The 20,684-nt window shown below is 48.5% G+C and overlaps 1 protein-coding gene across 3 annotated transcripts; it reads left to right on the top strand.

Annotated features, from left to right (window-relative positions):
- Positions 1 to 1,232: 1,232 nt before the first annotated feature.
- LOC126516439 (uncharacterized) lies at positions 1,233 to 18,037 on the top strand. Of its 3 annotated transcripts, none has more exons than XM_055063776.1 (11): positions 1,233 to 1,383; positions 1,492 to 1,567; positions 4,657 to 4,704; positions 5,277 to 5,465; positions 9,215 to 9,301; positions 11,318 to 11,350; positions 12,138 to 12,243; positions 14,061 to 14,120; positions 14,494 to 14,718; positions 16,255 to 16,376; positions 17,572 to 18,037. In XM_055063776.1, exons 1-11 carry the CDS (start codon positions 1,330 to 1,332, stop codon positions 17,880 to 17,882), a joined length of 1,311 nt encoding a protein of 436 aa, XP_054919751.1. In that variant the 5' UTR covers positions 1,233 to 1,329; the 3' UTR covers positions 17,883 to 18,037. The 3 variants fall into 3 exon arrangements, with proteins under 3 accessions (XP_054919751.1, XP_050022516.2, XP_054919752.1); XM_050166559.2 differs by having other exon boundaries at positions 1,234 to 1,383; positions 17,569 to 18,037; XM_055063777.2 differs by lacking the exon at positions 14,061 to 14,120 and having other exon boundaries at positions 1,234 to 1,383; positions 17,569 to 18,037.
- Positions 18,038 to 20,684: the final 2,647 nt, after the last annotated feature.

The raw sequence follows: 20,684 nt of genomic DNA, 5'->3' as shown, positions 1-20,684 counted from the left end.
TGTCGGTAGACCTCTGTTTGAGTGCAGTGGCGTCTCTGTCAGCGCCGTTGTAGATATATGTAGTATATGTAATGGTCAAAATTGACTGCGCAATTCCACAAGAAATTTTCTGCAGACCCTCACGGAAGATACACGGATGCGGCAAAGTATTCAAGGATACCTGGTTCCGCAATAACCGCGATTAATACCAAAGGCGAAGAAAAGGCCGCTGCCACGATAATCGCAAGACATTCAGACACGGCCGAAGAGGTGGCAATAGCACTGGTCATCTCCACATGAACCGAAAATGCTATAACACTTAGCGACTCGTAATCCGCGTATCGTAATTTCTAAAAAGGTATGCTTTCCGCCAAAGCTCTGAAAATCATGCAAGAAATCTCGAAGCACACGCAAGATCCCGAGACCTACGTGATCTGGCCCTCTGGCCACTCACTAGTCAATGGCGGGAAACCAAGCGGCACATGCCACAGCCCGATATCATACAAGCCGGGCTTTCCTGCCAGAGGGGTTCTGAAAGGCGACGAGGTCCGAGGATATTCCCAAGAAATATACGGATATCCTCCAGCATTACAAATTTGAAAGAAGGGTGTACCCCTTGCCGCACCCCTATCTAACAAGAGAAGAGACAGTTGCTCTGCGGCGTCACCAAGAAAACTCCTATGTACGTACATACACGGCATTGTAATACATGGAATACACCCAACCCGATTCTCATTGCTTTGCCGCTCCTGCAGGGCGCCGGACACCCTCCGTCTCATAATTATGGGGTGCCCAAACCTTGCAGAACCCAACAATCAAGAATCTCAATCAAGAACCGAAGACAAAAGCAAAGAAGAAGACCGCTAAGGATGGTGTAAGGCCATGCTCGCGGCCCCGGACTTGGAAAACTAGCGCAAGCTGGTGAACCAGGACAGGAAAACAGAAAAGGCCAATGGCTACCTGGACTTAGGAGACGACCCGCCTTGGATGAAAAAAGAAGAACGCTTTGTCACTGATTTAGATGATTAAACGTTTGTTCTCTCTCTCGTGTCTTGTTTCATCCTGCCAACTGCGTAGGGCAAACTTTTTGTCGGCAAACTTTTCTTCGCTTCCTCGTCTTCACCGGCGGCCTTTGAGAATGAGCGCGCTTAGCAAAGCGCGTGCGCCTCGTTTTCTTCGTCGGCTTGCAGCCTCGACCAATCGCGGCCGACCGCGTCACCCGCTGGCTCGTGAGCACGCACCCCGGGCAGCCCCCGGGTTCCATTTTGTGAGCTGCTGCCGTCGCATAGGTCCACCATCAGTCACCGCAGATGCACCGTAGCACCGGGGCTCCTCTCTGCCTTGAGCGTGATGCCCTCTAAGGGGACGACTGGGACAACGGCACCTGGCCCTTCTGGCGAGCGAGTAAGCTGCTGTTTGTGTGGCATGCCTTCACCGTTTGTCGCGTTTACTTTGCGGCACCGAGCAGCCTTCGTGACCGTGATCGTTTTCTTCCTTTTTCCCCTCGAACAGACCGAGAAACTTGTGGTGGACGGGGCCAACAAGCTATCCCGTGCCGATGACTACGAGGACGACGAACGGGCTTTTGGTAAGTGGAAATTCGGTTACGTGGCTCTTCATCGTAGTTGCGCGCGGTTAGGCCTTCGGTTACGTGACCCTTCATCTCAGTTAGGCATACTTCAAACAGCAACCATCCGCACCGCCCCGCCCCGTCCTCTCCCGACAACACCAGGGAACCAGTTCCGTCAGGGGAGAACGTTTCCTCGCCGGTTTCTCGCGATAAACAGGCCGCCGCCGACGTTGGCCGATGCTCCCAACGTGGCCGCTGACCTTTTGAGAGTTGTGTTGCTCGGATTCTTAGTTCTTGCACAGTAAGCACAGCGGTCAGTGTGAACCTTTCCCAAGCAACGCAACCCTAGAAAGCCGGACGACTGGCCGGGGTGCTACTTGTGCCCGCCTTATATACCGGTGGGTGCCAGGCGGTAGGGATCAAACGACGCATCTTCCGCAGCCGAGCAAGGCGCCTTACCCACTTGGTCACGGCTGCGGTGCGGCGCGCCGGTTCCTTGTGAAAAACGGGACGCTGGCGTCGTTGGCCGATGCTCCCAACGTCGCCGGCGTCCCGTTCTTGAAGGGAAAAGTGCGATGAAACTCTCCCTTCTGACGTAAAACGGTACCGGGACGGTGACGGGACGAGCAGGATGATTGTGTAATGAATGGGGCCTTACAAGGCAGGCTATGCTGGCCTTTCAGCTTGAGCTCTGTTTATGTGCCAAGCGTTTTGGCTGCGCCCCCCACTGGAGAGCGGAAATTCCGAGCGTGCTCACAATATTTTACTTAAAACTAATTAATGGCCCGTATTTACAAAAAGCGCTTACGATATAATTGTTCGATGGAGCGAATTCTAGCCAATCGTAATGCTGAACATATTAGCGAAGAGCACTTACGAAAAGTTTCGTGAATTCGGCCTCTGATTTTTTTTGGTCACAGCGTTGCAACTACGCGCTTTCTCAACTTGACACAGGCTCAGGGGCTAAAAACAAGCTTGCTAGACTGCTCATACGCAATACAATAATTTCAGCACGGCGCAGCCTGAATACGGATCCCAAACTAAGCGCTATGTAGCTCGCTTTGTACTGATGCCTAATTCACAAAGCTCTTTGTAAAATATTTGCCATTAGCCGGTTGCTTTCGCTAGTATGCCAACATCACGGGTGGTTGACACTTGCGCTAACATTCTTTTTAGAACTTTTTTTTTTAATGCGGGCTCTCGTAATTTAGTTGCTCGTTTCTTCAATTTCCTCATGTTACACTTGCGCAATGACTACGAAACCTTTGACATCCACGGGCAAATTCGACGAGTGCTTTGTTTGCTTCCGGAGCGAACCGTGTCACTTGCATACTTATGGTACTCGTTCCAGAAGGGTAGAAACACGGCCTTGTTTGTGTGACGTAGTGAATGCGAAGCGCAAAAATTGGGGATTGTACGTGTCGTGTACTCCGTGTTTCTTTCGGTTTACTTTCAGTATCTCTTTTCGGAGAACTACGGCATAGGTCGTGTATGGCCAGAACTAGGCCTTACTTCGAGCACACGTATTTTGTATTGGCAATAATGAGGTCATATTTCGCTTCAAGGGCCGCTTATATATATATATATAAAAAACGCCTTTCAGGCGATTCATTTTTGAAGGCTACGTGTCGTGCAGTTTTTAAAGCTGTCCTACACGACTTTAGTAGATTTCGAAGAGGGCAAAAAAAAAAAAAAACGACCGTATCCCGTGCATCGGGGGCACGTTAGAGATCCCCTGACGGTCAAAATTAGAACGGTGTTCCTCACTATATGGCGTGCCTCATAGTCAGATCGGACTTTTGGCACGTAAAACCCCAGAATTTAAAATTTGAACGACTTTAGTAGCACCGCCAGAGCTTTCTGAAATTAGTCGAACGTAATATTATGAATCCTTGCTAGATTTCGCCCTAGATTCCTTGCGTCATGTCGCTGCGTCTACACACGTGCTTCGGATTCAATATTACGGAACGATGTGGCAGCGCGAGCGTGCAGTGGCTGAATTATTTTTTCACTGATGTGTGGTTTCGAGCCGTAACCAAATCCTAGGCGAAAAGGGAGACCTCAGACTCGTCATTTGCCGTTTTCACTTTATTTATTTATTTATTTATTTATTTATTTATTTATTTATTTATTTATTTATTTATTTCCCTATTCCTTCCTTCGTTCTTTATAATTTTCTATCTTTGTTTACTTCACGCAATGCTGAAACGCGCGGTCGCTTAGGTTCAATGAACGGAACATGTAACCTCGCAAACTTTAGACATCATCCGAGTAGTTTGTGCTTGATCAGTTCGCCACCTCGTTCGACAACGCGACACTAGTGAGGAGCAATGACTCCGAATGGCGTGCGGCAAAATTTGGACCGCGAGAGTGCGACATTAGAAACCGGGCGTGAACCTTCCTCGATCCGCCTAAACTGAACTCGAGCTGATGGTCAATAGCCATTAGCTCTTGGACTCCTCTCAAACACGGCAATGGCGATGCAATTTATGCATGCGCCGTACTCCGTCGCCATTGTTCAGTGTTCCTAACAAGGAAGCGCAGTAAGCGCGTCTAAGAGGGGGGCAAAAAATTACAAGTGCAAAGTTCTCCGTCAGAATGGCTGCGCATGAATGGCCAAGTATCGCGTTGCAGGTTCTGTACTGTGTCCGGTACGTCAAACAGTTACGCCATAGAAAGTAGTTCGCGTTTTCAGCCCGGCGCAACTTCGCGGGCAATGTCTTGCTCAAAATTTTGTCGCGGTTCAAGTAGAGGTTCAAGTCGCACACCCCTTACGCAGCAGGCCTGCACGATTTCAGCCGCATTATATCGTGCCGCGAAGCGAGAGCTCAATAGGGAGGGAATTCGCGGCCGACTTTTAGCGCGGCCGTATTGAAAGCACGTCTTTAGATGTGATCCCGATGCATGCCTTCGCGCCTGACGTCGCCACTCGTAGCGTGTGAGCCGCGAGTTGTATATGGAAATTATTTTCCAGGCGAGTAAAGTTTTGAAAGTTACTGGCTCCTTTTGTGTCGTTTGTCGGTTATAGTATAGGGCGCCTGTTACGCGCCATCAGTGCGGCTTTGGAGCTTCTCACGGCCTAATCATTCTCTCTGTCCTCGTTGTAGGTGACGTCCCGAATGCAAAGCGTTCCCGGCAGGCAGCCTCGTTCGCAGGTGAGCCTTGCCTCAAGCGATATCCTCAACCGCGCCCTTTCCCGCTCGCTTTTTCCTTTACCATGCGTGAATGCACAGCTCCTTCTCACTATTCGCACAAGCACCGAAATTGATAGCCGGGAAGGCATTCTTCCCTCGGAGACATATTTCTCGCCCTGTCAGCCTAAGAAAAATTCGATGGCCGCAACCGCCCGCGAGTCCTCGAGTTTGTTAGCTATGAAAGTCGGTGAATTAAGGAATGCAATAGCTGTACGGGGACCATAAGCCTTTCGATAAGCGTGTTCCCATAAGGGTGTTCCTGTACGCGTGTTCCCATAAGCACCATCTTTTCACGACTCGTCAAAAACCTTCGTTGCTTCGGCCCAAGTGTCCCCTGCAGCACTGTTAATTCTGCCGCTTATAATATAGCCTAAAATTCGTTTGTTTGTTTGTTTGTTTGTTTGTTTGTTTGTTTGTTTGTTTGTTTGTTTGTTTGTTTGTTTGTTTGTTTGTTTGTTTGTTTGTTTGTTTGTTTGTTTGTTTGTTTGTTTGTTTGTTTGTATTTTTCGCCATGGCTTTCCCTTTTTCCATAGCCATGGAATGTGACGACGAAGGTGAGGACGAAGAAGACCTGGACGATGAGCAAGACGAGGAGGACGAGGAGGAAGACGACGACGACGACGACGACGATGACGATGACGATGACGATTCAGCTGACCTGGAGATTTTGGATGCCGAGGAGGAAGACGACCATGTCTATTACAAGGAGGAGGAGCAATCAGGTGAGAGGTCTTCGTTTCCTCTTCGAGGCGGTTCGCACCAGGCCGGTCGGGATATTCGGTTGGTTTTTTTCACACGCCGCTGCTAATGTGGTAGGCCAACGGAACGTTGACTGGCGGAAATGTCCGGTAGGTGACACCACGTGACGCACAGTCCTTTCCGACAGCGAGAAGATGGTCCTTTGATAGCTATAAGGGCCCATCGAACTCGCTCAATTCGCACGGGCATTCCACACGTCCGCGAAAAAAAGTTGGGAAGAGTTTGCGGATTAAGCGACTTTCTGGGCCCTAAACGATGGCTGGACTAATAACACGTATGGGTTCAGTGTGACGCCGATTAACAGCCGTTCGTAGTGCGTGTCTGATGGGAGCGGCTCCTCGTAACAAAACCAGGGCCCATATTCACAAAACGTTCTTACGCTAAAAGCATTTCTGCCAAATTATTAGCGAATTAAAGCGATCAGCTAATGGAAAACACCACTTGCAAACGAAAAGCTTTGCGAATTTCGCCCCAGGTTCCATTTAAAAAAAAGTTCTTGTATGTGTTGCTTGCGATTGACCGGCCGCCTTTACTAAAAATGCGTCCAGCATCACGGTCAGCTAGCATCAGCTCTTACGAACGCTCTTACGAGCGTTTTTTTAGTTAAAAGCTTTCGTTGTGGTCGCACTTCGTAAGGCGTCACAGATCTTATTTCGCACTTCCTGGGGGCTGCCTTCGGTGCACCAAAACGCTACTGAACATAAACTATATTGGCAGCGCTTTCGAAGTTCCAGGAGCGACGAGTGTAGAGACGGTTCGAGCTGTGGTCGCAGCCGGCAGTCAGTCTCGCTGCTTCTGCGCGCATCCTTCTTCGGACGGTGCTTCGCTACAATCCTGCGCAGGCGAAGCACTCCGCTTCGGGCACTTAGTTTGTCATCGCAGAATGTGTAAGCACAGCGTTCCATTGCGCAGGACTGCAGGATAAAGAATAATGCGGCCTAGCAATAGATGGGAGCACTGGTCCCACCCGCTCCTTCCCCTCGTCACACCATTTGTTTCTCGCTGAAAAACTCGCATTTACGCACCATTATGCAACTTTATACGGCGCAAATTCGGGCTCCTTGGTTTTAATCTGTGCGTAAAAAGGTTTTTTTTTTTTTAGATGGATAGGCAAGAAGCTCACACATTGCTCGCTGAGCCTGTCAAAATCGACTTCGACATTCCTTTTGGCGACTTCGCCCTTCCTACATCACAGTATTTATTATGCACAAGGGTGAACCTGAAACGTTTGCAATGACAAGCCGAATACTAACAAGAAAACGCACTTGTCAGTGGCATAATCGTTGCACCAGACGCTGAGCCTGATGCGCCGCCACGATGCCAACAACGTGGCGGCCATTCCTTCTCGTGGCCCTGCCACGTTTGATTCACGGCATTCCGGTTCTTCACCAATCGAACGGGTTGACCGCCTCTCTCCTGCATTCATAAGCCTTAGTATCGTGTATGGTAAAGCGAGGAAATGCGGGAAAACGATGCATACGCAGGTGAACCGGCGTCGTGGCCGCTTACGCCGTTTCTCGGGCATGCTTTGCGGCATCGCACCTCGGCCAGCGCTCTCCTACTTCGCAGCGCTGATTTGAGCGTGCGACGCCAGGGCTTAAAACCGCTCGTATACGTTTAGGTTATCAGTTTAAGTTTACTGAAACGCAACGCGATATCCATTGAGCCACCGTGACGGTCAAGTTCTATACCAAAAGTAGTTGGTAAGAAATAGTGTCGGCCTCCCGCACTGTATATATATAGGGACGCCGGACAACGCTTGCTGGATACTGCTGACGTCACGGTGGCTTGAAAAAGCAACAGAACGTATATGTTCAAAGTGGCACGATGTACAAGCGCGTGTTCACAGAAACCTCTTACGCTATAATTGCTTGCAAGAGCTAAATGCAGCCAATCCTGATGCTGAAGGCCAGTCGCAAAGAGCACTTACGAAAGAGAAGGTTTGTGAATTTGGCCCCAGAAGACCGAACACCATTAGCGCTGCGCTCGCAAAGGATTTACTACAGCCCCTATAGAAGACCAGGAAAAATTTAAATATACGCATGCGTACAGGTTCATCACTGCATAGGAAAAAAAATTACAGAATTTTACTTTCAAATAGACACAGTTTTGTAGACGCAATCCGTGCCTCTTGATATGAAAGGAACCACCTCGCTTTAAATATCTCCCAATCACGGCTCCAAGCATAATATATTCGTAAGCGAGATTCGGTTGTTCGGTGTTTCTTTGCCGTGATGAACCGGTGGGCATGCGCGTTATTTTGTGCAGTTTTTTTTTCTTAAAGGAATTGTAATAAATCAGTGTTGCGCGTAGCGCCCGTAGTGTCCCGCCTTGTTTTTTTTTTTTTTTTTATTTGCACTGCAACGGTTTCAAGTATCGACCAACTTACCCCCAAGAGTAAATTATTGTGAGACCCTAAGCGTGTGACAACGCCTATAATGCGGTTCAGAAATTGCTCTCCGCTTTTGTTCAGCAGAGCCTCCGCATTCTTTTGGACGCACGCTGTTACGAAAATCCATTTGACGCGCACGCAAGGGGAAACTTGGGGGTGGGCGAATATTCAAAGTTTCGAATACTGAACGAACACATTACACACTAATTATTTGTGTTCGGAAAGGAACTATTAGGTATTATCGAATATTCGGGTAATCGTATAGTTCGCAACAATCGACTGTCAGCCTTATTACTGTTCGCGCCTACTAAACAAAGTATCGCAAAATTATCAGAAGTCGGACAACGACAATTTCGAGGCAATGGCGAAGCAAAATGGACAGTGCATGCTTTCGTTTTCGGTTTTGCGGCTGAAGCCTGCATGTCAACCTCAGATTTTACGTGTGCCGTGCATTGGATACGTGATAAAGAACCCCAGGCAGTCGTAATTCTTTCGTAGTCCCTCACTACGGCGTGCCGCATAATCATGTTGTCTTTGGCACGTAAAACCTCAGAATTCTTTAACCTGTGAATCTTGCTTGTAATCCGATATATAGCATTTTTGGCAATCTGGTCGTGTAGTAGATTTAACTTTTATGCTACAACCTGTTATGTTTTTTCTTGCAACAGGTCCTTTTAGATGTGTTTACGGCTGACCTTATTACAGCGACTATTTATTTAGCATATTTGGGAAGCTGGTCGTACAGCAGCCATTGATCCTTGGAAAGCTTGTTTTGTACCAGGCTCTAAAGATATTGAAAGGCTGTTCGCGTAGTGTTTTTTTAGTGAAAATTAGAGATCTTGTGTTTTTTAAACACAAGGTCTCTAATTTAAACACAAGCCTGTTCCTTTGTCTCTGATATAAGTACTGAGAAAACACCCGTATTCCAACATATGACGTATATTAAAGGCGCGTTTTCGTATCGGATTCAATGTATAATATCGGATTACTGGATATGGGAGTTATGGGCGATTTGGAGTTTTCAATATGGATGGTTGGCTCTTTGCGCTAGTCGATACATGCGTGGTACCTAATCAGCAGGAAATAAATATTGCTGCTGTAAATACGTGCGTCTGCGTTTGACTATTAGATATTCGATGCGATATTCGATAACTTACTATTCGGATTCGATTCGTGTTCGAAAAAGCTGATATTCTCCCGCCTCTGGGAAAGAAACTTGGTCTGGCCACAAGAGTGCTGCAGCTCGTGTTGGCTTCTGACTTTTGCATATGCTCTTCATTGCGATGCACCGTCCCTCGTTGAATTCGTTTTGTTGCGCAGACGAGACCACTGCAAGGAGGAGCGGCAGGCGGGCCCACTCGGGCAGCAGGCGCAAGGCTGATGATGCCGAGGATCTCAGGCTGGAAGGTGAGCGTCGCCCATCCGGTTTGGCCAACTTCGTCGTGCAATGATAGAATCGGAACGTGCGTGGCCGGTGATTCGATTTGAAATAATGCTGTGAAATATAGTTTGAAATACAGTGGTGCCAACTTGACTCGTTCCGCGGGCCGGCTTGAGTTCTGCGAGGCGTTCATTCCGTGGGACATGTCCCCCCATTGTTTGCCACGGGGAAGCCTTCGTACCCAGACCTTGGTTAATTGTGCGAAAACGCGAGGGATATTACAGCACGTTAGAAAAATACTGGCCATGTACTTACCGAGGAAGGAGGATGTGCGAGTACCCCGAGAGGTGTGGTGCCAAGGGGAAATAAATACACTACTGTTTATATCATACTGCTGTGAAGAGCAGTCTTTGTCCCGGTATTTTTTTTTTTTTTAATGAATGGACCTCATCCAAAGTCACCTGCCTCTCCCTTGTCTTCAGCACGTTTCTGAAAGCGAGACCAGAGCGACGCGAGACCAAGAAAAAGCAAAATGGTGACTTATCACGGTACACAAATTTTCACACACAATTTAAGGGTGTCAATTATTTTACGGTGCACGAATATGGACCCACAGTCTGACTCTATCGAGGGGCCCTGAGTCACTTTTTATCAAGTGGAGAAATGCATTTGAAGTTAAATTAGGCCATTTCAGAAATATTTTGCCGCAAAGAAGTACTTCAGTGGGTTCATCAGAAGCTGAGTTAATGGCAATCAAACATGCCCTTCGCGGTGCTTCCGCTCCTTCTTCAATGCCTTGCACTGCGAAGGCTACAGCGCAGTGGGGCGTACCCACAACGCTCCGTCTAACGAACGTCACCGTGTCGCGCAGTTCAGATTTGATTTTTGATGTTCACGTAGACGCCACTATTTCCTATTTAGGCGCCTATACGACGCGTCAAACGTAGTCAAACGCGCCAAACGTGGTTGTTTGTCCTCAGCGAGCCGCAGTATGCTCAGCCGCGGCCGCGGTATCTACGCTACGTAGCAGACTGCAAACAGTAAAAGGCATCGCTACAAAATCGCGGCCCTGACAAAGCAAACGCTGCGCTCGGTTTGCTTTGTGCACGATAGGGCTAGAGTGCGCGCTCACATACGCTCCAGTCTGGCTGTGCTGCGTGCTGCCTTTGTCCTGCGCTAATTTGACCGATGGATAGTAGCCACATCCAGCTTGCGCATTTTGAAGCGCTGTCCATTGTTCGATCATTACAGAGAGAAGCCTGCCAAGGCACCTAACCAGCAGCGGTGAGGGGCGAGCGCGCGCTGTCAAGCGGCCATGCAGTCTGGCCTTAAGTTTCGCGTGGTTCGAGCTATAGGTTGAGTGTTCAAAGCCATTCGGAATTAGCGAGACTCGACGGCTACGACACCGATGAGTGGTCAAAGTTTAGTTCCTACGCGGGCGGCCGCGGTCGAGCGTGAGTAATTCTCGAAATTTGAAAGCCTATTTTCTATTATACTTCAGCCTGTGCACTGTAACGCACAGTAACAGTAGGAAGAGGCGCACTGATCCAAACACTATACTTGATTGATGTCGGTTATTTAGCAATGGCAGCCGCGTATAGGAATCCGCTTTACCGCTTTATTACGAAATAAATCGTCCAGAAAAGAGCGAGGAGCAGGCTTCTGTTGAAAAGAGAGCGTTTGAGAAAGAGAGGTGACTTCGCGCTCCGCCTGCGAGATACGCGCCCCGAGCTCAACTGCAAAATTTCGCTGAGGTGTTCACAGCAGCGTATGCTAGCCGCGGTCTGTTGTTTTTTTTCTCCAAGCCCGAGCGGTGGTTCAGGGCCCCTTTCAGAGAAACTGGGTTCGCCCTACGGGTGAAAAAGGCGCCACTGTAGTTTTGAAAAAAAAGGTTGGATGACAGTGTCGCCGAGGTTTCTTTGTTTTTCGTTTTCGTTGGCGCCAATTTGTCACTCGTGACTCCACCTGCTGTACTTTAAGCGTGGTTCTAAGCGGCTCCAGCTTTTCTCGTCCTTCGCGGTGTTTGTCCAACCCATTTGCAGATTACGTGCCAGACCACTACATCGACAGTCACGGTGAGTGTGTTTCACTGTCAATTTGTTGTGCAGTGCCGCTGCAATACCTATACTGCGAGGCAGCGCCCGATAGCTCGCTGCCCATCCTTACGCACTGTAGTAACTTCGACAGTGCAGAACGAGTATCCAATAGTGGTACTATTAGCGTTAGTGATGCGTTTAACATTCGAAACTGCGCAGTGGGCTAATTAGGGACACCGTATAGTTGCCATTTCCGGATTAGTTCTCGCGACCAATTTTTTTTTCTTTTTGCAGTCATCCGAAATGCGGCAGACAAGCGTTCTTGCATTCTCCCGGCAATTTGTCATATATACTACGATAATAACGTGTACTTCTAGAGTAGCGGGTGTATTTTCATTCATCAAAAGGCTCTGTCCTCTTTGTCCCATGTCCTTGCTGCAGCAGTTGCGAAGTAACGACGTTGGGCCATAAAATGGGTTATGTAATAACAAAATTTTGTAAAAAGGAAAGTATGCCACACAAACACCAATATCTCATAATCCGATAAAAATTGTGGGTGGTAGGGAATCCTGTACAGAAATAAGCATGTCCTAGATTTCATATGGGCTTTATAGGATGTGGATGTTGTGGCGCATACGGTCGTTCTTATAAAAGGTAGGGCAACGGCGCCATAGAGCCGAGGCTCACTAGCTTGCAGAGGCGGTGCCGTAGCGATACTGCGGTAAACTCGGCCGCTTCGGCGGCCCCCGTGGTTTTGAGCGCCCCATTAGCGTGTCTGCATTCCACGTGGCGATCGCGGCCATTTCCTTCATCCGTTCTGATACAGAAAAGAGGGACAGCTGCAGCCTGGCGATTACCATGACTCACTCTGCACGTTCTGTCGACATCACCGAACTCTCTGGCGACATCATCAAGCTTGTCTTCAAAGGAAAGTGAGTCGGCTGGCACGCTTTATGTACACCGTTTGTCAAAAGTACACGGGCCGCGTCGCCTGCGACCGTCAGGCTGACTGTAGAGGCTGTTTAAGCGAGTTACTGCGGTATGCCGTTATCCTTCGACGCCCGAGGGAATGAAAATCACCCTAGGAACCCGTGCCGCCATAGGGAGGCCCGGAGTGTCAGGAGCGTCACGGTATCCGCAACACACAGCCGAACGACACATATATGGCGGCGGTGCGCGGACTAGCCTGCGTATTTTTGGCATTCTACGTTCACGTGAACGTCACTGTAAATCTGAATTGGTTGATGTACAGGGCGTCCCAGCTAACTTTATCCAGAGTTTTAAAATGTGCAAATGCCACGTAGCTGGACAGAGCCAAGGTAATGTTGTTTTCCGTCGCTTGGAGATACTCAGATTGTTTTTTTGTTTTTTTTTTTTGCATTCCGCCTAACTACATAATTAGTCTTAATTACGTAATAAACTTCTCAAACATTATAATTAGATGAAAAGTGTCGATGGGAAAATTGTAGAGTGACATGAAAAACTCCCGATACAGCTTTCTGTTGCTCGATACGTGCTACATAAGTGTTCTTCCAAGCGTGAGGGAAGCCCGCGATTACACGCAGATTTGCCGCGCGACTGGCCGCTCGAGGCAGTTAGCGTCTATTCGCGGACATCTTTCACGCTCGGAAAAACACTTATGTGGCACGTATCGAGCGACAGAAAGCTGTATTGGGAGCTTTTCATGTAGCTCTACAATTTTTACATCGACACTTTTCATCTATTTTATAATATTTGAGAAAATGATTACATAATTAAGACTAATTGTGTAATTAGGCGGAATGCAAAAAAAGATAATCTGAGTATCTCCGAGCGACTGAAAACATTACCTTGGCTCTGTCCAGCTACGTGGCATGTGCACATTTTAAAACTCTGGATAAAGTTAGCTGGGACGCCCTGTATAAACCTCGCGTTCCATGTAGACAACGCGCCCTGGCAGCTCCATTTGCAGCTGAGTGTAATATTTAATTGGTTTCGCGGCATACTCGAGACTAGCTGAAAAGTAGTTCATCAGACCTGCTTGCGCAGTTGAACTAAGAATAACAGACTAATAACCGGTTCGAGAACTCGAAGCTGCGAACATAGTTCGGGTGCATGGTGCTTGCGAGAACCATTAAAAAAAAGTGATATGTTGGCATAAGTGCAGGGACGACTGCGTCAAGAAAGATCGGATCAAATTCCCAAAAGCTCTCGTGATTCACCGTTGCATATTCTTGTGGAGTGCTCCAGCGTATATACACGAACTATAGTTCGTGAATACGGGCACTGCATAGTTACAAGTGTCCGGTCCTCCCTGTCCGCGCCCACAATTATAGGGCTTCCGCTTTATCACAAAGTGTATGTCAAAGAGCACGCCTAAAGCATTCTATTCGCAGGCATAGTTTGTCATTGACCACTGCACTCGTTATTGATTTTAACGACCCCAACGATTCGGTGACTGGGCATTTGTATGCCACTCGTTCTCGCTTACGATCCGCTTCTTGGAGAAGCGCCCCAAGTGAAAAGCGACCGCCGCGGCCGGGACTCGATCCCGCGAGTTTAGCAGCGCAATGCCATAGCCACTGTACGCCACCATGACGGGTGTTCGTTCGACCGAGACACGGTTGTCCTCGGGGGGTAACCACCAGCACACGGGCGGTATTCGGGAATCTGTCCCTTACGCGTGAACCAGCGCCGTGATTCTGCTCCTGACTGTGTGGTTATACTAGTGGCCATGGCGCAATTACAGAATCCTCTGAACTATTTACAGGAAATTTCAAAACTACGGAACATCCCGAGGTTCGCCAGCTTCACGGCCAAGGGCACTCTCGTAAGCATTTAAAGATGCTCATGTCGCGTTCCCTCTGCTTCTTCCTGACAGCGTTTGTCGCGATTTGAGGCGGTCGCACTGCGCCCACTCGCACTCAGCATTTCGCAACCCTCCCGCCCTCCATTCTCCCCAACCACCCTCTTTAAGACACAGGGCCCGTATTCACAAAAAAGTACTTACGCTAAAATTGCTCGTAAGAGCAAATTCCAGCCAATCCTGATGCTGGACATATTATGAGCGAAGGCAACCAGCCGATGGTAAATTGCACTTACGAACGAAAAAAGTTCAGCCTCGAATGATCGGGGGTGGCGCGAGTGTATTGTCTCCCACGTGGCGCGTCAACACGTTCGCCGTGCCTCGGTGGTCGCCGCAGGAAGGCGTTTGTGCGGTACACCGACCCAGATACGGCTGCAGCCAACCTGAAGATCATCGAGAGGGCGGTCGGCAAGGGGAAGGTCGTGCGAGTGGAGAAGTGCACCACGCGCAAGCAGACGACGCTGGCCAACATGCTCGACCTGTTCCGGCTGCCCTTCAATTGCACCGTGGCCCGCCTCAAACAGCAGTTCCCTTGCTCTCGCGTCCACGTGCTCAAGCATGGGTGAGCGATGCGAGCCCCATCGCCCAGGCGTGGACACGCAATGCGTTTCACTGCAGTGGTTCGGAGAGAAACCGGCCCGTCGCGACAGCGAGCAATGTTAGAGGAGGCGACTGGCCAGGGACGAACTCTTAGGATAGGAACATTTTACATGCACGCTGGCGAATTACGCTTCGGCGTGCAATAGCAGAAGAACCGCGGAACAATCGGTGATGACCCGTCGTCCTTATGTTTCCGCGCGAGCTGGCCATAGGGTGTTATTGGATCGAGACAAATGCTTTATTCTTCTAGGAATTGTATTTTGTAAGATGCGTTTTCGAGTGTTCTTTTTCGTTGTTGTTGTTGTTTTTACTTTGCGCTCATTAACTCGCAAGGCAATTGCGACATGCGAATCCGTTTTCTCCGGTGTTTAGGCGGCGTGACAGCACTGCATCATCTTTCTTTTTTTTTTTCATTTATCAGTTAAGCGTGACTTGACGTGTCAGCCGTAGAATGCTGTCAGCCTCTAGGTGTGATCCTCGCGAAAGTGATCGTATCCCTGAAAGTGATCGAAAACATCGCCCCGGGTCATTCCAGAGGCCCAGTAACACATGGCACAGGTGGCTCTCGTCAAGGAAGTTCTGCAAACCGGCCCCGCTTGTGCATACTTGTAACCCCAGATTGCACAACACTCTACTTGGAAAGATCACTAATTACAGGCTCCGTGCGCTCGCAATCAATAAAACAGCGATGCACGCGACACCGCAATGCCGCCTAGCTACCGCTAATGTAAACTGGCCATAACACTGTTGCGTACGGTCGCCTCGGTGTCATGCAAGGACGTCGTTCAGGCAGCTGCAAAAACGCAAGAGTACACGGAACGCTTCCAACGGGCAATTGGACAAACGCGGCAACAACCGTGCTAGAGGGGTGCGTAGAGCGCATTTGTTGGTTTCTTTATCGGTCCTTTATGTCTCCATGTTATATTGCCTAATGCAATCCCATGGCTGCATTGAGTCATAGCTTGATTCTACGGGGATGCGCGCTGATGTGTAAAACTGCTGCATTTTTCCATTTCTTCAACTCTGAAATCACCCGACAGTGCTTGTCTAGTTTGATGTTAAATTTCTTCCTGCAGTCACACCTGTTCGCATATTAAATACAGCTTCCTGCAAGCCTTCTCCGTTCAGTAGTTTAATTCAGCTATGATCTCTCTCCGATCGTTACTTTAGCTTAAATAAGATAATCGATTAAGCGATATGGATTGCGGGCGCATGTGTGCGGGGGAAGTTAAAGTGTGTCGTTCGGCTATCTTCGGTTCTCAGGAATATAACTGGTATGCATACCGGTCACAGGAAGAGCAGGTCCAAGGCTACAGTGCCTTGTAGAGCTGTAAACGTAAACCTCTGGAAGTTGGAGAAGTCTCTTTCGCGTCAATTACAGAGCGAACTACGCGCACCATTGCCAGGCAGCTCGGCTTATGAGCTTCGTAAACGTGGCCACCTTTTTTGCTAGGTTTATCTGCTAAAGCGACGCTTCGTGTCTCTTCCTTTCGCCCAGCTTCGCCAGACTGTGCTTCAACTCTACAGACGACCTCAAGCGAGCCCTTCAAAAGCCTGGGTGCCACACCATAGACGGTCATCCGATCCGATTGAGCCTTGTGAAGGAACTCCAGAAAGAAGGTAGAACCCAAACAACCCCGTGGCGTTGGCTTTTAGCAACCTAACTTGCTGGCCGCTGCCCAGCCGTGCAGCAGGTCATACGCGCAATTTTGAAATTTCGCATTTTTATAGCTATAAATAACAAGAGCCAAGCGGGCTTACTGTGTTACACCATCGCGAGCACTCGTCAGGCCAAAAAGTAGCGTTGATCAATTTACACGTCCGTGCCATGTGTCATGTCGTACATGCTGTAACGTGCACCTGGCGCCGCAGTTATTGACTCCCGCAAGCTTTACTCCGACTCATATTAAAATTCTAAAAGGGCTCAAGACGTTCAAACTAACGCTATCACTATTTGAGCGCTCGTTACCTTTAAACTGCAAAAATTTTCACTTCTACTTTTAAATTGGAAATGTGTTGCGACAATAAAATATATCTCGTCTCATAAAAATCAATCATTGCTTAGTGCACTCTAGACGCAGCGATTTCTACAAACGTGCACATTTTTATTTTTGTAGGTAGCAAGGCCCTAAATAATGCTAAGCTTAACGTACTGTGAGGCCTAAAATTTGCATCAATCAAAACAAATTTACAGGAACCAACAATGCGACAGCGCCGATAGCTACATAGGCGTCATGTTACAGCATGCATAACATTACGCCTAGCGCTGAACTGCGCATTATCCCTGCAAGTTTAGAGAACATTGATGCTACCTTTACACATAATGTGTGTGTGTTTGTCCACTTTTTCTTTATACTTTTGTCCCAAGCCGGTGCGGTTCTTGCCTTTATTTAGTGCGCACATTTTACCGTTTAAGGTTACTATGTTTTAAAGCAGCGGTGAGCACGTTCGAATCGAATTAATACGACTGTTAAAAAATACGTGCTTCGAATACCGAAGCTAACGCTGAAGAGTGCTATATAAATAAGAAAAAAATGCGGGGAAGAAACGTGGGGGGAAGAAAGTTATCTTTGAATAGACAACGCACTACTGGACAACTTCTGAGTGAGCATTAAGTGAAACGCCACCCCACTTACAAGGAAACTGGAGGCGGCCGATGGAGCGCACGCGCATGGACCAGGTAGGCTCCAACAACCGCGGTATAGCATCGCATATTCGTCGACGGGCCGAAGTGATCGAAACTCTTCGAACCGAGTGCGAAACGAAAGCATTCGAACTCTTTAAACGTTCGCGCACGCCTGCATTTCCCCAGAAGACAGCCACTACCACGGCCGGCAGTCCCGGGACAGCCGCGGAGACAGCGATTCTTCCACGAGCCGCGGTGGTCGAGGCTGGAGAAGGAGCAGCTGGCCGGGAGAACGGGCCTACTGGCGCGGCGGCCGGGGCGGCGGCTCCAGCCGCACGGGCAGCCGGGCCTCCGACTGGGACGGTCGCGGGGACTGGGGCGAGCTCGAAGATTGGGACAACCGAGCTTGGAGCGGCGGTAGCCGATTCTTCTGGAACAGCGGCGGCGGCGGCCGACGGGGAAGGCGAGGAGGCCGGCGAGGCTCGTGGAGCCGCACTTGAGGCCGCCTGGATGTCCCAAGAGTTCGAAGCTCCCTTTTTTTTTTTGTGTGTGTACGTGTTTGTCCACTTTTTTTCTCTCTACATTTCACCTTTTTGCCCTCACCTTTTTTATACACTTTTGTCTGTGCTCAATAAAGAAATCGCACCAAGCTCGATGCGCGACTCGTGCTGCGTTACGGAGCTGTCGACCGCACTCGAGCCGAGCGGACGAGCAGTCTGTTCACGAATGGTTCCAAATACCGCGTGCCGAATAGTGTAAACGCCTGCAGTGCGTTCCTGTCGAGGTTTCAAACTCTGCAAGTAATCGATCCTCGAGACTGAGAGGACGAGGGTGCGAATAGCACGAGCTTCGAGAGCCTGAACATAGCAGCAACTGATACTCGTTAGAGAAAGGGCAATGCATGTGGACCCTTAATTGGAATAATCGGACGAATCTGACGTCGTGTTATGAAACTGCCTCCAGATAGGGTGCCACGGTTGTACACGTAAGGGGGCACTTTGGGGGGACACGATCCGAAGAAGCAATAAAGCGAAACCAATACCAAGGAATTATAGGCATGCACAGGACGAAAAAAAAACACCACCAGTGTAAATGTGCTACGCTGTTGTGCAAAGTATGTTTTGTCTCCTTATAGCACAAATAAGGACACTTGAATAATTCGCATCTTCCTATGCAACTCGAAAGAAACATCCAAGGAAGCGCTTTTCAAGGCGCTAAGCATTAACAACTCGGGGTCACCGTAGTCTGGATGCTGCTCTCGTGCAACCATATGGAATACATTTCCATGACATGAAACTAACGCCTGTGGAGTCCATTTGCGCCCCCTCTTAGCAGGCATGGGGGCGGGGCATGTCTTTTATGGCTCTCACATGCGTAAGCCAGAAATATGTAGAACCACGCAACAAGAGAAGAAATAAAAAGCATCTAATTAATTGATAAGACAATGGTAGTACGAATCAACACGTCTACTACACGGATGGCGGCTACGATTGCAACACAGGATATAGCGCAGCAATAATAGGCCCGAAAGAAGCTAACCCAACATCATGAAAGACCACCGAATGTAAGCGTCCTAGAAACGAGGTCAATATAGTCAAAAGAGCATTGCCGCAAAGTCCAGAGAAGATTGCGTAAAATGAACGAATAGTCAAGCATTTATCAGGAACTACAAAAAAAAACAATAGAAGCCGCGTTACCGACGATTCGAAGCAATCCAAACAGTAACGCTGGAATCGATATCATGGTAAGCCACCAGCTGATAAGCACCAACATGGTCGTGGGCAGCGTTTCCTGAGAGAATTAAGGAACCGCCGGGAATCGCCGCACAGTGGTCTGAATACGACCAGTACTTGGAGCTAAAAGAGTAACACATAGCACTCAGACAAATGTCAAATGAGCCCAAGAACAACACTACGTGCTTGCATGGCCCAAAACTTAATGAGAGTTTGGCTCCCACCGGCGGCAAGTAGTTTTTTTCGTCTACTTGCATTTCCTTTTACCTTATCATCATTTCTATATTTCAATTAAAATAACATAATTTACCCTACGTTTTCCTTGGAGTTATTATCTGTTGGCTTCATATCGCTGTGACTGAAAAAAGTTTGGTCTCCCTTCTCTATAAGAACTGAAATTTGGGCGAGTTTCTCTCGTCTCATTCGTTATCGCTACCAACACCATACTACCTGCACTGAAGATGCAGCAAAGACGTAACAACCATGATTAGCCACTGTGGGCACTATCCGGACAACAAGCATCCTAAAGAAAAAACTTTACGTGCGCTACCAGTTAGTACGCGCCTCAGCAGTTTGGGAGAGTATAGGATAAAGTCCGAAACAGGGGCCTTTCACGAAGCATTTCGTTCGCAGGTGTTTTTTTTTTTCTTTTTTTTTTTTTTGCCATTGGCCGGCAGGTCTCGCTAATAATATGTCCACCATCGGAGTTGACTGGAATTTCCTCTAGCGAAAATTCTAACGTAAAAGGCTTTTCTGGATACCACCCGCCGTGGTTGCTCAGTGGCTATGGTGTTGGGCTGCTGAGCACGAGGTCGCGGGATCGAATCCCGGCCACGGCGGCCGCATTTCGATGGGGGCGAAATGCGAAAACACCCGTGTACTTAGATTTAGGTGCACGTTAAAGAACCCCAGGTGGTCAAAATTTCCGGAGTCCTCCACTACGGCGTGCCTCATAATCAGAAAGTGGTTTTGGCACGTGAAATCCCACAATTTTTTTTCTGGATACGGGCCCAGATGCTTAGGTCATTCCTCGTCAAACGCGTTAAAAGTGTGTTGGGCGAGGGGTAGCGATAGACATGGAAAAGAAGAACCCTGCACAGCCTCGAAGGCGGAGGCTTAAGCCTGACAGTTTGAGACTCAATTAATTGTGTTTGTAAAAAATTGAAATTCAAGGTGAATTTTGCAAGCAAAACACGATACTTCTCGTAGGCTGCCATTCGGCTTCGTAAGGTCATGATTCGGCTGCCGCTATGCTTGCTGGTATTCTTTACGGTGCAAACATTAGATCATAAAATGAACCAGCGTTACCTTCAAGGAAATGTACCGCGCAAGCCAGACGCGGACAGAAAACACGTACAAAAGTATGGTGCCCATTCGGTCGTATGCGTTCTCGGTGCGCATATAGTTTGTGGCGTAAATTTCCTTAAATATGACTCACTAACAATCTCAAACTAAGGTTCTACTTGATGTTACCGTTAGATACAGATAACATGGCACATGTACTTGCAGTAAGACAAGGCATAAAGTATGATGCCACTTCGCGTTTCGGCAGTGGATCTTTCAGTTATC

The sequence above is a fragment of the Dermacentor andersoni genome, chromosome 1, assembly GCF_023375885.2.
Source record: "Dermacentor andersoni chromosome 1, qqDerAnde1_hic_scaffold, whole genome shotgun sequence".
Lineage (NCBI taxonomy): Eukaryota > Metazoa > Arthropoda > Arachnida > Ixodida > Ixodidae > Dermacentor > Dermacentor andersoni.
This window is presented reverse-complemented; position numbering and strand designations above follow the sequence as displayed.

Coding starts and splice junctions, on each gene's coding strand:
- LOC126516439 (XM_050166559.2), top strand. CDS start 1,330: ATGCCCTCTAAGGGGACGACTGGGACAACGGCACCTGGCCCTTCTGGC. Junction 14,719..16,254: donor GTCCACGTGCTCAAGCATGG/GTGAGCGATGCG, acceptor CCTTTCGCCCAG/CTTCGCCAGACTGTGCTTCA. Junction 16,377..17,568: donor GAAGGAACTCCAGAAAGAAG/GTAGAACCCAAA, acceptor GCATTTCCCCAG/AAGACAGCCACTACCACGGC.